The sequence below is a fragment of the Chenopodium quinoa genome, unplaced genomic scaffold (genome assembly GCF_001683475.1).
Source record: "Chenopodium quinoa cultivar QQ74 unplaced genomic scaffold, ASM168347v1, whole genome shotgun sequence".
NCBI classification, from domain to species: domain Eukaryota; kingdom Viridiplantae; phylum Streptophyta; class Magnoliopsida; order Caryophyllales; family Amaranthaceae; genus Chenopodium; species Chenopodium quinoa.
Window position 1 is genome coordinate 159,570 of NW_018745666.1, and position 14,967 is coordinate 174,536.

General features: G+C 38.7%; 1 protein-coding gene across 1 annotated transcript; it reads left to right on the forward strand.

Annotated features, from left to right (window-relative positions):
• Positions 1 to 585: 585 nt before the first annotated feature.
• On the forward strand, positions 586 to 14,688 carry LOC110717151 (magnesium-chelatase subunit ChlD, chloroplastic-like). The gene is made up of 15 exons (XM_021895790.1): positions 586 to 846; positions 2,132 to 2,310; positions 2,538 to 2,622; positions 2,709 to 3,025; positions 3,198 to 3,321; positions 4,144 to 4,236; positions 4,322 to 4,417; positions 4,695 to 4,835; positions 4,912 to 5,118; positions 5,421 to 5,576; positions 6,803 to 6,910; positions 13,619 to 13,753; positions 13,874 to 14,035; positions 14,178 to 14,298; positions 14,379 to 14,688. Exons 1-15 carry the CDS (start codon positions 586 to 588, stop codon positions 14,462 to 14,464), a joined length of 2,271 nt encoding a protein of 756 aa, XP_021751482.1. The 3' UTR covers positions 14,465 to 14,688.
• The last annotated feature ends 279 nt before the right edge of the window (positions 14,689 to 14,967 follow it).

Sequence of the window (14,967 nt, forward strand, 5' to 3'; positions counted from 1 at the left end):
GTAAATAATAGACTCAAATTGAAGTATCTGGATGAGAACTTGACATGAAGTTATCAATCAGTCAGGGGCTAATTGGTTAAGAGTTACTCAATTGGTCAGTTAACCAGCCACATACAAATTACAAAACATGTTGTGCATTTAAAGAACAAGCAATAAATCCCCATATCCAACATAACAAATGGTTATGTCAACCAAAATAACTAGATTGGAATAAATAAACAACCATTTATGCCCGGGCTATGCCTAGTCCTTATATGCATGGGTTGACATTAAAATGTAAAATGCAGTATATTTTAATTTATGACTTAACTTTTTTTGCAAATAAATTGTTATTCATGATGTTATTTTCTATATACTCCTTAATAAGCTCGGTGGTAAGATTATTAGTTTTACGACTATTAGAAGTTGTATGTTCGAATCTCGTTGAGGGAGAAAATACAAGTGTCCTCTTTAGATTGGTCATTATTAGAAAAAAAAAAAAAACAAAATACTCCAATTGGTGGGCTGATATATAGAACCAGATAAGTGAAGACTCAACACTTTTCTCTATCCTCTTCTTCAAGCTCAAGCTCGAGCTCAACAACAATGGCGTTATCATCTTCTCCAAGCTTCTCTCTCCTCAATTCACACTCTTTTTCCAACAAACCATTCTCTCTCTCCTACACCACCTTCACCTCTACTAAGCTCATGCGCGGCCGCAACTTCCGCCGTTCACCGCCGCCGTTTAGAATTCTCGCCGCTACAACTCTTAATTCCGACAATGGCACCGTTGTTTCCGACTCCGAAAACCCTAAAGACGCTAATTATGGTCGACAATTCTTCCCTCTTGCTGCTGTTGTTGGACAAGTATGGCTTCTCTCATTATCTCTCCTTTTCTGTCGATTTCTGTGTTGTATTATTTTTGCTAATTGCCTAATTTGTTAAATTTTGGCTCTTGATTTAAAATTTTGAAACTTATGGTTGGAATGATCTGGAAATGCTTACAATTGTTCAAATTAGAGTGTAATTTCGAATTTTATTCATAATGATCATCTATTTATGGAGGAGATTAGGTTCTCTGAGAGTTGAACATGATTAAATTTATTGTTGTGTATCGAGTCGGGTTATATAGGTGGCAACCAACAGGGTTCTTTGTGAGTTGAACATGATCATCTAGCTGACTAGCTATGGAGGAGATTAGGTTCTTTGGGCATACTGAGGATGATGTATATCGAGTCGGGTTTTGGGCAGATTGATACAGAATTTCCACATTTTGCTTATTGTAGAGGATCTTGTTTAATAATGAAATACACATCTAGATGAAGATGATTGTAGTTCGAGTTGGGCTGTGGGCAGCTTAGTGTAGTTCATTTTTGCATTATTTTGTCGTCTTCTTGTGAGAGATAAGGAGGAGAGGCCTTGAATCCGGTGGAGCCAGAAGGTCATTTGCTAGATCGAGGTGATTATACCATCATCTTCAAGACTGCTAATATAATTAGTCCGTCTAATTATTGGGAGCCAATTATGTATTCCTGTGGATTGATTAGACTCTATGGGACAACTGGTTTATTTCTCCACTGGCTTGATCAAGTTACTATGGTGATGCAGGTGACCTTATTGAGTTATTTCGTCTAGTTACTTCCTGGTTTAAGAATTTAATGATTGATGAACCAGGAAGCTCACCTTGGTTGCACTCTTTTTGCAATGGAGGGAGGGAGCAACATTCTTGGAAGTATGTCATATGCTTGATCGCAAGTAATAAAATACCTAGAAATCGGTCTTAATTTTGTCGATATACCTTATCCTAGTACAATATCTTTCACCCATATTCAAAGAACCTGGTGAATCAATTGCTTCACAATCTTTTGGGGGTTTTAGGAACAGAAGACTTGCAGTTAAAACTAAAGAGTGGGTGTCATTGTTTTAGAACTTCTAGTTGATCAGTAAATAGATGTGGTATTTGGATTTTTATATGAATGAATGATTGGACATTTGATTTGAAATGCAAGCTAAAATATTTTGTTGATGTACTACAGAGCGTACCACTAAAACTGCAAGCATATCGTGACTAGTCTTGTGGAACATTATATGTATGACCAGTTCTTACTGGTACCCTCTTGATTTTACTTTTAAGTTGTTCATCTAATCGCAGGATGCTATTAAAACTGCACTTTTGCTTGGAGCCATCGATCGTGAAATAGGAGGGATAGGCATATCAGGAAAGCGAGGGACAGCCAAAACAATTATGGCACGTGGTTTACATGCCATTCTCCCACCTATTGATGTAGTTGTGGGTTCCATTTCAAATGCTGATCCATCCAATCCAGAAGAGTAAGGTTACTCCATATATTTTGAGTGTTTATTTATTTATTTATTGGCTCATCTGAAATTGCATTATATGAAGTATAAACCCTTAATTTTCAATTCTGTTAGTTTATTAATGAGCAAAAGCAAGTAATATGGGTGTAGTGCTGTCCTTCGTTATTTATCAGTCATACTTTGTTTGGTGTGCATTTAGTTTGCTTGCTTAATCATTTAATTTAGTGCATATGGTGAAGGTGGGAAGATGGATTGGCTGATCGTCTAGAATATGACTCATCTGGCAACATAAAGACCAAAGTTGTAAAATCTCCATTTGTACAGGTACTGTACATAAAACATTTAACATCCTTATATATTTACCTTTATGTTCTTTACCTTCATTGATTTACTGGCTCTACACTTTGCAGATTCCTCTTGGTGTTACAGAGGATAGGCTTATTGGGTCTGTTGATGTTGAGGAATCTGTGAAAACTGGAACTACTGTTTTCCAGCCTGGACTTCTGGCTGAAGCTCATAGAGGTGTCCTATATATTGATGAGATAAACCTTCTGGACGAAGGGATCAGTAACTTGCTCCTGAATGTTTTAACCGAGGGTGTCAATATTGTTGAAAGAGAAGGAATTAGTTTTCGTCACCCATGCAAGCCCTTGTTGATTGCCACCTATAACCCAGAAGAGGGTGCTGTACGTGAGCATTTGTTGGATCGTGTAGCTATTAATTTGAGGTATTGTATTCTAGGTTCCTTGAATATGCATCGTTGGGTTTTATGAGTTGGTATTGCTTCAATCTGCCCATCCCCTTTCTTGTAAGATACAGGCTCCTCAACAGCACATCATGTAGGCTTGTTCTTTCTTTGTTTTTTTGCATCCTACATTGATGTCCTATTCCTTCTGCAGTGCAGATCTTCCAATGAGTTTTGATGATCGTGTTGCAGCTGTTGGAATTGCAACACAGTTTCAGGAACAAATAAATGAAGTATTTAAAATGGTTGAAGAGGAAACAGAATTAGCTAAAACACAGGTAATAAAGTAACAATCAAGTTGGATTTTACCTACTATCTTGTAAGCATGCCCACTTATAGCTGCCACCTCTTTTAGCGGGTTAGTTGAGCCTTTTCTGATATTCACTTCTCTGTAACCTTGAAAAGAAGTCCCTTCTTCACGAAAGGAAATTTTTTATGTACCTAGTGAGGAAGCCTTGTGATAATATACATATGTATGAACTCATTCCAGATTAGCGCGGTATCTTGTAATGGACTTGTTATAGTAACTCATTTGCGAAAGTGACAACAACAACCGAGAATAAGGTGTCCTATAAAGTAGTAAATGATAAAATTTAGCATGCCAGTCATGCTTTTCCCTAGCAACCCTGGAAATTCCCATAGAGTAGCAGTAAAGTAAAGAAAGGTACACTTTTTTATATAAAAGAATGGAAGAACAGTCAGCCTAAACCGATAGAAATGTCCTCTCCATATTCCAAAACTAGTACAAAAGGCCTGTAGAAACTGGAGAACAAGAGACAAATAACCCAATTTATCACCATCATATCCAATTTATTCCAAAGATATGCAGCCACCTCACAATGCCCCACTACCCAAACAAAATACTTCTGCTGTTACATTTCCGGAGGCTATGCATCATCCCATAATCCCCCCATCCCAAACAAAAGACTTCCTCAGTCACTGTTAAAATGCACATATCAAGCCATCAAAGGCTTCAAAGCTGCATATTATTATTAGTGTTGAGACTCTCCAAACAGCTGTCTGTGAAAGGCTTTGTCCTTGTTTGGGTTCTGGATTCCCGAATATATGTTTAATTCTTTGTCTATTGGAATATATCGCAGATCATTTTGGCACGTGAGTACTTGAAAGATGTTACTATTAGCAGGGAGCAACTAAAATACTTGGTCATGGAAGCAATGCGAGGTGGTTGCCAGGTTCTAAAAATTGGACTCTCATTTGATCATCTTGGCATAATTTCAAATTAATATGAGCTTCTACAAGCGTAACATTTATTTGCAGGGCCACAGAGCTGAGTTGTATGCTATGCGTGTTGCTAAATGCCTGGCTGCGTTTGAAGGACGTGAAAAAGTTGGTGTGGATGATTTGAAGAAAGCTGTTAAGTATCGTTCAAGTACACCTTAATGCTTTCTGGATTTTCTTAGTGCTTTTGTGAAATTGTGGAGTCAAACTTTCCTGGGATCATCACAAATTATGATAACATTATGCTTTAAAATCATATGTAGCTTGGGAGTTTCTCTTAGATTTGAACATTTTATCAAGTGTAGTTGTGGACATCTTCAATGTCATTTGGAATATGGATTGGTAAATGATATGATGACCTCTTGAAGCACACAACTAGTTTTTGAAACTCTATTATATTGTTTCATTTCAGGTTGAACTGGTAATTCTTCCTCGTTCAATCATTCAGGAAAGGCCTCCAGAAGATCAAAATCAGCAGCAGCCACCACCGCCACCACCACCTCAACAGAATGAGGATTCATCTGAGGAGCAGAATGAGGAAGAAGACCAAGATGTTCCTTTTTCCCCCTTTCTAAGTTCTAGTTCCTGCTTGCTTGTTTCTAGATTGACATTTACTTGATGTGTTGCAGGATGAGAATGATGAAAATGATGAGGACAATGAACAACAAGATCAGCTACCCGAAGAATTTATCTTTGACGCAGAGGGAGGTTTAGTGGATGAGAAACTTCTTTTCTTTGCTCAACAAGCTCAGAGACGTAAAGGGAAGGCTGGGAGAGCAAAGAATGTCATATTTTCAGAGGACCGAGGCCGTTACATTAAGCCAATGCTTCCAAAGGTTTCTAGTGCATCTTAAGCTTATCTACTTTTCTAAAGCTTTATTATATCCTAAATATCCACAATAAACCAATGATTCCAATGATTTTAACCTACCCACCCAGAAAAGACTGATTAAAAGAAGAAACAGGATTCCTAATTATTCTTTCATTGCAGAAGGCAGGATAGGTGTATTGCGTCAGAAGACTTTGAACCAGAATATGACACTTTTTTAATTGCTTTGATTATCCTGTTAGCTGCCTCTGATATACTCTGAGCCCCACCATCCTTCTATTTCCACTAAACAAGACTTATTCTGAACAGGGTCCTGTCAGGAGATTAGCCGTGGATGCAACCCTTAGAGCTGCTGCTCCGTATCAAAAACTGAGGAAGGAAAAGGATTTGCTCAAGGAAAGGAAAGTTTTTGTGGAAAAAACAGACATGAGAGCAAAAAGAATGGCTAGAAAAGCAGGAGCTCTGGTATTCACTGCTGGCTTTAATACTTCTCTATATTTGTCGTTTATATTTTTGGAAAAATTAGAAAAAATAATCCCAACTTTCATCAATTTTGGTACAATAATCCCAACTTTGGATTATTCTGGAATAATCCGAACTTTAGGGGATCTTCATTTTCTTCAATCCCAAACCGGTCAATGTGAGTCAACAACCTTTAATAAGAGGTCACTATGACACATGTCAGCTTGACATTGGTCCAAAAAAAAAAAATTAAAAAAAAAAAAATCCCCCCCCCCAAACCACCAGTTCCCCACCTAAACCACCCCCTCCCTACCCTTTCCTCCAGCCCCCACCCCCGAAAATACCCTCAGCTAGCCGGAAAACTCCCCCCACCCCCCGACCACCACTCCCCACCCTCCCCCTCCCTTCCCCCACCCACGAAACCCTCCCCACCCCTCCCTTCCCCCACCCTGTAAAACCCCCTCCCCCTCACCCCATAAAACCCCCTCCCCTCCCTTCCCTCACCCCGTAAAAACTCCCCCCTCCCCTTCCCCCACCCTCAAAAACGGCCGGAAATTAAGCCCCTTGCCGTTTTCGAGGGTGGGGGAAGGGGAGGGGGGAGTTTTTACGGGGTGGGGGAAGGGAGGGTGTTTACGGGGTGGGGGAAAGGGAGGGGGGAGGGGTTTTTCGTGGGTGGGGGAAGGGAGGGGGAGGTGTTTCGGCTGGGGTGGGGGGTGTTTTCGGGGTGGGGGAGGTTTTCCGGCTGGGGTGGGGTGTTTTCGGGGTGGGGGCTTGGGAGGGGGTGGTTTGGGTGGCGGTTAAGGAGGAAGGGGTGGGTTTTATGTTTTTTATTTTATTTTAATTTTCAAAGTTTTTTTTTTAATTTTGGACAAATCATGTGCTGACACGTGGCTTTTAAAAAATAAAAAAAAAATTAACCTTCTCAACAGGTAACCGGTCATTAGGACCGAAGAAAATGAAGACCCCCCAAAGTTCGGATTATTCCAGAATAATTCAAAGTTGGGATTATTGTACCAAAATTGATGAAAGTTGGGATTATTTTTCCTATATTTTTTACACTTTTGATTGCATTACTTCCCCGAGCCTTCAAAACACTAGAACACAGACTTTTCAGAGCTTAACCCTGATACCATAGCAAAATAATGATTTTACGGTCTTGAGAAATAAATTTAGAAATGGCATTACTTTTACTACTGTATTTCATTGGCTTGATAATTATTTGATGACAGGTTATATTTGTGGTTGATGCTAGTGGGAGCATGGCACTAAACCGTATGCAGAATGCAAAAGGTGCAGCACTCAAGTTGTTGGCTGAGAGCTATACTAGTAGAGATCAGGTGAATCTAACTTAACTAATAAAACCAACATGATGTTATTCTGGATGAAATTTGCAAAGGTTTGCATACATCCTACCAAACATAGCGCATGGATAACTTCCTATGCTACTCCACTACATGTTATAGGTTTGCATATTTCCTACCAAACATAGCACATGGATAACTTCCTCTGCTAATCCACTGCATGCTATGTTATGGCCAGGCATTCCACTTCTATATTATATAATCTGTCGTGTTTCCATATATTTTCAAGGGATGATTTATAGCAGGTTTGTGGGCTTATGTGTGCACTTATACATGTCCCATGCCGGTCGGCACTAGTCAGTCAAACAATTATAGCTGTCAAAAGTTAACCCGACCCGAAATACCGACTCAAACCCGATTATTAACCGACTCATCTGAACCCAAAAAAATGGTGACCCAAACCCGACCTGAAACCAGTCCTAAACCCGAGTTGACCCGAGTATGTGAGACCCGACATGAACATGAATTGACCTGGAGATGACCCGACCCGAATGTAACCGTAAATTAGTTGAACCCGAATATGACCTGACTTGGAAATGACCCGACCTGATTGTAACCTGCAAATTATTGACTTGAACATAACCCGACTTGGAAATGACCCAACCTGATTATAACCTGCAAATTATTGACTTGAACTGAACCCGAGAATGACCCGACTTGAAAATGACCCAACCTGATCATAACCCGCAAATTATTGACTTAAGCCTAACCCGACTCAAACCCGAGAATGACCCGACCTGATTCTAACCCGCAAATTATTGACTTGAACCGAACCCGACTCGAACCCCAGAATTGCCCTAACTCGTTTTAACCCGTGAAAACCCGAATTAAATCCGACCTATTGTTCACCCAACCCGAATGTAACCCGACCTATTATTCACTCGACCTAAACCCGATAAGAAGTATGACCCGACTCATGCATGACCCAACCCAAACCCGAACCGCATAGGTTATGGAATTAATCCGAATTGATCCGATCCGGTTTCACCCGACCCACTCTTACCGACCCAAACCCAACCCATTTATCTTAATTGACAGCTGTACCCGAAACCTCCAAAATTTCTCAAAAAGCGTGGATATTAGCCTTCAATTTTGGAATTTTTTTGACATTTTTTCACGAAAAAATAAAAATTGCCGAAATTTTTAACATGGTCCCTTATACCCTCCGGCAGTCCAATTGGCTGGGTAGAACCATCTAATTTGCCTTTAAACGATCAATTTACCGGTTTATAACTTGCACCGATTTCATTAAATTAAGCTTACCACGAATATTTATAAAAACATATAATGATCATAAATGGATCCAAACGACATTATATGACCCCGAGATGTATCCCCTAAAATCTCAATGCTTTTCGACACCGGGCCCCGAAATAAAAATTGCCAAAATGTTTACCATGGTCCCAAATACCCTCTGGGAGTCCAATAGGAAGGGTGGAACCATCTATTTTGCCTTTAAACGACCAATTTACCGGCTTACAACTAGCGTCGATTTCATTAACTAAAGCCTGCCAGAAACATTTATGACAACAAATAATGATCATATATGGTTCCAAACGACATTATATGTCCCCGATATGTATCCCTTAAAATCTAAAGGCTTTTCGACACTGGGCCCCGAAACCTACAAAATTTCTCAAAAAGCTTGAATATTAGTCTTCAATTTTGGAATTTTTTACTTTTCTTCGCACAGAAATAAAAATTGCCGAAATTTTTACCATGGTCCCTAGTAACCTCCGGGAGTCCACGGGTAGGCGGAACCATCAAATTTGTCTTTAAACGACTAATTTACTAGTTTAAACCTTGCACCGATTTCCTTAACTCAAGCCTACCACGAACATTTATTAAAACAAATAATGATCATATATAGTTTCAAACGGCATTATATGACACCGAGATATATCCCCTAAAATTTCAATACTTTTCGACACTGGGCCCCGAAACCTACAAAATTTCTTAAAAAGTGTGGATATTAGCCTTCAATTTTGGAATTTTTTGACTTTTTTTTGCCTGGAAACAAAAATTGCCGAAATGTTACCATGGTCCCTAATACCCTCTAGAATCCAATTGGTTGGGTGGAACCATCCAATTTGCCTTTAAATGCCCAATTTACCAATTTACAACTTGCACTGAATTCATTAATTCAAGCCAACCACGAACATTTATGACAACATATAATGATCATATATGGTTCCAAATGGCATTATATGACTCCGATATATATCCCCTAAAATCTCAAGCTTTTTCAACACCGAGCCCCGAAACCTCCAAAATTTCTCAAAAAACGTGGATATTAGCCTTCAATTTTGGAATTTTTTGACTTTTTTCCCTCAGAAATAAAAATTGTCGAAATGTTTACCATGGTGCCTAATACCCTATGGAAGTCTTATTGGGTGGGTGGAACCATCCAATTTGCCTTTAAACGGCCAATATACCGATTTACAACTTGAACCAATTTTATTAATTCAAGCCAACCACGAACATTTATGTCAACATATAATGATCATATATGGTTCCAAACAGAATTATATGACTCCGAGATGAATCCTCTAAAATCTAAAGCCTTTTTGACACCGGGCCCCTGAAACCTCCAAAGTTTTTCAAAAAGCGTGGATAAAAATTGTCAAAATACTTACCATGGTCCCTAATACCCTCCGATAGTCCAATTGGGTGGGTGGAACCACCAATTTGCCTCTAAACGACCAACTTACCAGTTTATAACTTGCGCCGATTTCATTAACTCAAGCCTACTACGAACATCTATGACAACAAATCCTGATCATAACTGGTTACAAACGACATTATATGACCCAGAGATATATTCCCTAAAATCTCAAGTCTTTTTTACATCAGGTTCCGAAACCTCCAAAATTTCTTAAAAAACATAGATATTAGCCTTTTATTTTGGAATTTTTCGACTTTTTTCGCCCATAAATAAAAATTGCCGAAATGTTTACCATGATCCGTACTACCCTCCTGTAGTCCAATTGGATGGGTGGAACCATCCAATTTGCCTTTTTAACGGTCAATTTAACGGTTTACAACTTGCACTGATTTCATTAACTCAAGCCTACCACGATCGTTTATGACAATATATAATGATCATATATGGTTTCAAACGCCTTTATATGACCCCAAGATGTTTCCCCTAAAATCTCATGTTTTTCGACACCGGGCCTCGAAACCTCCAAATTTCTCAAAAAGCATGGATATTAGCCTTAAATTTTGAAAAAATTTGACTTTTTTCGCCAGAAAATAAAAATTGCCGAAATGTTTACCATGGTACATTATACCCTCCGGCAGTCCAATTGCGTTGGTTGAACCATCCAATTTGCCTTTAAACGACCAATTTAACGGTTTACAACTTGCACCGATTTTATTAACTCAAGCCTACAACGAACATTTATGACAAAAAATAGTGATCGTATATGGTTCCAAACGACATTATATGACCCCGATATGTATTTCCTAGAATCTCAAAGCTTTTCTATTCCAGGCCCCGAAACCTACAAAATTTCTCAAAAAGCGTGGATATTAGCCTTTAATTTTGGAATTTTTAGACTTTTTTTCGTCCAGTAATAATAATTGCCGAAATGTTTACCATAGTCCCTAATATTCTTTGGGAGTCTAATTGGGTGGGTGTAACCATCCAATTTGCTTTAAACGGCCTATTTATCGGTTTATAACATGCACCGATTTCATTAATCCAAGCCTACAACAAACATTTATGACAACAAATAGTGATCATATATGGTTCCAAACGGCATTAAATGACCTCGAGATATATCCCCTAAAATTTCAAGACTTTTCGACACGGGCCCCGGATCCTCCAAAATTTCTCAAAAAACGTGGTATTAGCCTTCAATTTTGAAATTTTTGACTTTTTTCGCACGAAAATAAAAATTGCCGAAATATTTACCATGGTTCCTAATACCTTCAGGGAGTCCTATTGGGTGGGTGGAACCATCCAATTTTCCTTTAAACGACCAATTTACCAAATTACAACTTGCACCGATTTCATTAACTCAAGCCTACCACGAACATTTATGACAACAAATAATGATCATATATGGTTCTAAACAGCATTATATGACCTTGAGATGTATCCTTTAAAATTTAAAGATTTTTCGACACCGAGTCTCGAAACCTCTAAAATTTCTTAAAAAGCGTGGATATTAGTCTTCAATTTTGGAATTTTTGGACTTTTTTCGCCCGCAAATTAAAATTGCTGAAATGTTTACCATGTTCCCTAATACCCTTCGGGTGTCCTATTTGGTTGGTGGAACCATCCAATTTGCCTTTAAACGGCCAATTTAATTACCGGTTTACAACTTTTACGGATTTCATTAACTCAAGTTTACTACGAACATTTATGACAACATATAGTGATCATATATGGTTCCAAACGGCATTATATGACCCCGAGATGTATCCCCTAAAATATTAATATTTTTCTACACCGGGCCCTGAAACCTCCGAAAAATTCTCAAAAAGCGTGGATATTAGCCTTCAATTTTGAAATTTTTTTATTTTTTTTCACTCGAAAATAAAAATTGCCGAAATGTTTACCATGGTCCCTAATATTCTTCGGGAGTCCAACTGGGTGGGTGGAACCATCCAATTAATCTTTAAACGACCAATTGGTCGGTTTACAATTTGCACCGATTTCATTAATTCAAGCATACCACGAACATTTATGACAACAAATAATGATCATATATGGTTCCAAACGGCATTATATGACCCTAAGATGTATTCCATAGAATTTCAAGACTTTTCGACCCCGGGCCCCCTAACCTCTAAAATTTCTCAAAAAACGTGGATATTAGCCTTCAATTTTTAGAATTTTTTGATTTTTTTCGCCTGGAAATAAAAATTGCTGAAATGTTTACCATGGTCCCTAATACCCTCCGGGAGTCCAATTGGGTGTGTGAAACCATTCAATATGCTTTTAAACGGCCAATTTACTGGTTTACAACTTGCACCGATTTACCGGTTTACAACGGCCAATTTAATTAACTTGCACTAAATTCGATTTGAACCGAAATTGACCCAAATTTGTTTTAACCCGTCAAAACCCGAATTTAACCCGACTTGTTATTAACCTGACCTGAATTGAACCCGACCCGTTTCTATCCCAAACCGAATTCAACCCAACCTGTTACAAACCCTACCCGTAATCAACCTGACTTGTTATTGTCCTGACCCAAATTTAACCCGACTTGTTATTGACCTGACCCTGACTTTTACCATACCTATTACTTACCCAACCCAAAAATTCAACCTGATATGTTACTAACCCGAATCGAAATTAGCACGACTTGTTATTGACCCGACCTAAATTCAACCCTAATTGTTCCTGACTCGATTTCTAATCACCTTAAATGCAATTTAGACCACCTTATTATTGTTGATCAAATCATTTTGTCTTGGGAGACCAAGTCGGTCCACGCTAGCAAAAGAAAGGAGCATATTCCTCAAATTTAAGAGTTAAATATAGTATATATTTGTTGTATGGTCAAAGGAGATAATTATCTTCCTAAATTATAGACTATATTTCCCTAATATATTGCTATATATATTATAGTCAAAGGAAATAATTAGCTTGATGAAAACGATAATTATCTATTTATAGTTAGTTGAACCCAAATATGACCTGTCTTGGAAATGACCCGACCTGGTTGTAACCTAGCAAATTATTGACTTAAACATAACCCGACTTGAATCCGAGAATGACCCGACTTGGAAATGACCCAACCTGATTATAACCCGCAAATTATTGACTTGAACCGAACCCGACTTGAACCCGAGAATGACCCGACTGGAAAATGACCCGACCTAATTATAATCCGCAAATTATTGACTTGAACTGAACCCGACTCAAACCCGAGAATAACCTGACCTGATTCTAACCCGCAAATTATTGAATTGAACCGAACCCGAGAATTACCCTAACCCGTTTTAACCCGTGAAAACCCGATTTAAACCCAACCTATTGTTCACCCGACCCAAATGTAACCCGACCTTAACCAGGTAAGAAGTATGACCCGACTCATGCATGACCTAATCCAAACCCGACCCGCATAGGTTATGGAATTAATCTGAATCGACCCGACCCGAGATGACCCGACCCAAACCCGACCGGTTTACACGAACTGACAGCTCTACAGACAGTCATCAATGTTGAGAACTTGCGAATGAATCTTTAACCCCCCTCCCCCCCCCCCTTCCTTTTCTAGTATCCAGTTTTACCTTCCTATTTCTGATGATTCCAACATTTAGAATTGTTTTGATGCTGGGGGGGGGGGGGGTGCTCAATCTTGTCACATCATTAGCGATGTTCGAACTTGATGTTAGGGCGTGATGGTTCGAAATTTCGAATGATTATATTGCCTTTTCGTCTTGTTAATAATTTGGCTTTGAATTTGATATAATGTAATCAGTTCAGCAAAAAGGCCAACAACCTCTTAAGATTCCATTGACTGCCACTCTGCCAGATACTTGTGTAGTAGTGCATTTCCTTTACAGGCTACACAATATCTGTTCTATCTGACATGGGGACAGACAGAAACTTTCTATTTATATATTTCAACTAGTAAAACAAAGGCACTATATTTTCTTCTAGATCTCTGTTTTTAATATTAAGGAGGTTCCCTATGTTGATGTTTTCACATTGTTACTTAGGTTTGTATCATTCCATTTCGCGGGGACTCTGCAGAAGTTCTCCTGCCTCCTTCCAGATCAATTTCAATGGCAAGAAAACGTCTCGAGAAACTTCCGTGTGGTGGAGGTTCCCCTCTGGCTCATGGTCTTACAATGGTCAGTACTTTTGCACTACCTATGCTGTGCCTTAATGTGTCTCATCATTTGCATTCAAATTGCTGTACTCAAGCTACAATGCTGCGAATCCTTTCTGATTCCTCCTCTGCATATGCTTAGGCTGTGAGGGTCGGAATGAATGCAGAAAAAAGTGGAGATGTTGGACGCATCATGATTGTTGCTATAACTGATGGTAGAGCAAACATATCACTGAAAAGATCTACAGACCCAGAAGCAGCGGCATCTGCAGATACCCCTCGGCCTTCTTCAAAAGAGTTAAAGGTAATTTATACTCTACAGCCTACACCAAATGATTGCTAAAATGTAGATCATTAAACTTAGTATATTACCTTGACTGTCAGCCTTTCTGCAATTTATTTTTTAAGTCTTGAAAATTATTTACTCTGGTTGTGCTCGTTATTAGGAAGAGATTCTGGAAGTGGCTGGTAAAATTTACAAATCAGGAATGTCCCTGCTTGTCATTGACACAGAGAACAAATTTGTATCCACCGGCTTTGCCAAAGAGATAGCCAGAGTAGCTCAGGGTATGGTTTACACTAACAGATTTCTTTTTAAATTTCTTATGCTTTCTCTGATATGATTCAAATTTCAAATCTTTATGCAGGAAAATACTATTATCTGCCTAATGCTTCTGATGCTGTAATCTCAGCAACAACCAAGGACGCCTTGTCAGACTTGAAAAACTCGTGATTACATAGATAGGTCAAGTTGTCAATATCGAAAGCAAATTTATTTTCAACATGACTCAAATATTTTGTAGATCTTGATAAAATCATGTTAATAGATCTTGACTCGATGTCGGAAGTGAGGTTGTATTGTAAAGGCACTCTTATTTCCAAGTGACACCCAATAATTAGAGCTCAAGGTTGATGATCATCAGTCCAAAATGTAGCAAACTGAAGTTCAAACAAAAATTGGACCTGTAATTTGAACTAGAGAAATAACCAAAAGTCTGTCTGAACAAAAAATCATACCGAGGATGCAACTTACATTACACATCTTCTAGCAATTCAGAGGCAAAGTGTTGGAAGCATAAAAAAATATTCTAAGTGATGGAAATTGCACATTCTGATTGCAGACTCAGATCCAGATCATCTGTAATTACTCTTACTGTGACATGATTTGGGCAATTCAAATTCCTCTCACTTGGACAATTATGCATCTGCATGCAGAGGTATTCAGTCAGAACGTGC

Excerpts from the sequence above, each read along its gene's own strand:
- LOC110717151 (XM_021895790.1), top strand. The coding sequence starts at position 586 with ATGGCGTTATCATCTTCTCCAAGCTTCTCTCTCCTCAATTCACACTCT. Across the intron at positions 3,026-3,197 it reads CGTGTAGCTATTAATTTGAG|TGCAGATCTTCCAATGAGTT; the intron begins GTATTGTATTCT and ends TTCCTTCTGCAG. Across the intron at positions 3,322-4,143 it reads CAGAATTAGCTAAAACACAG|ATCATTTTGGCACGTGAGTA; the intron begins GTAATAAAGTAA and ends AATATATCGCAG.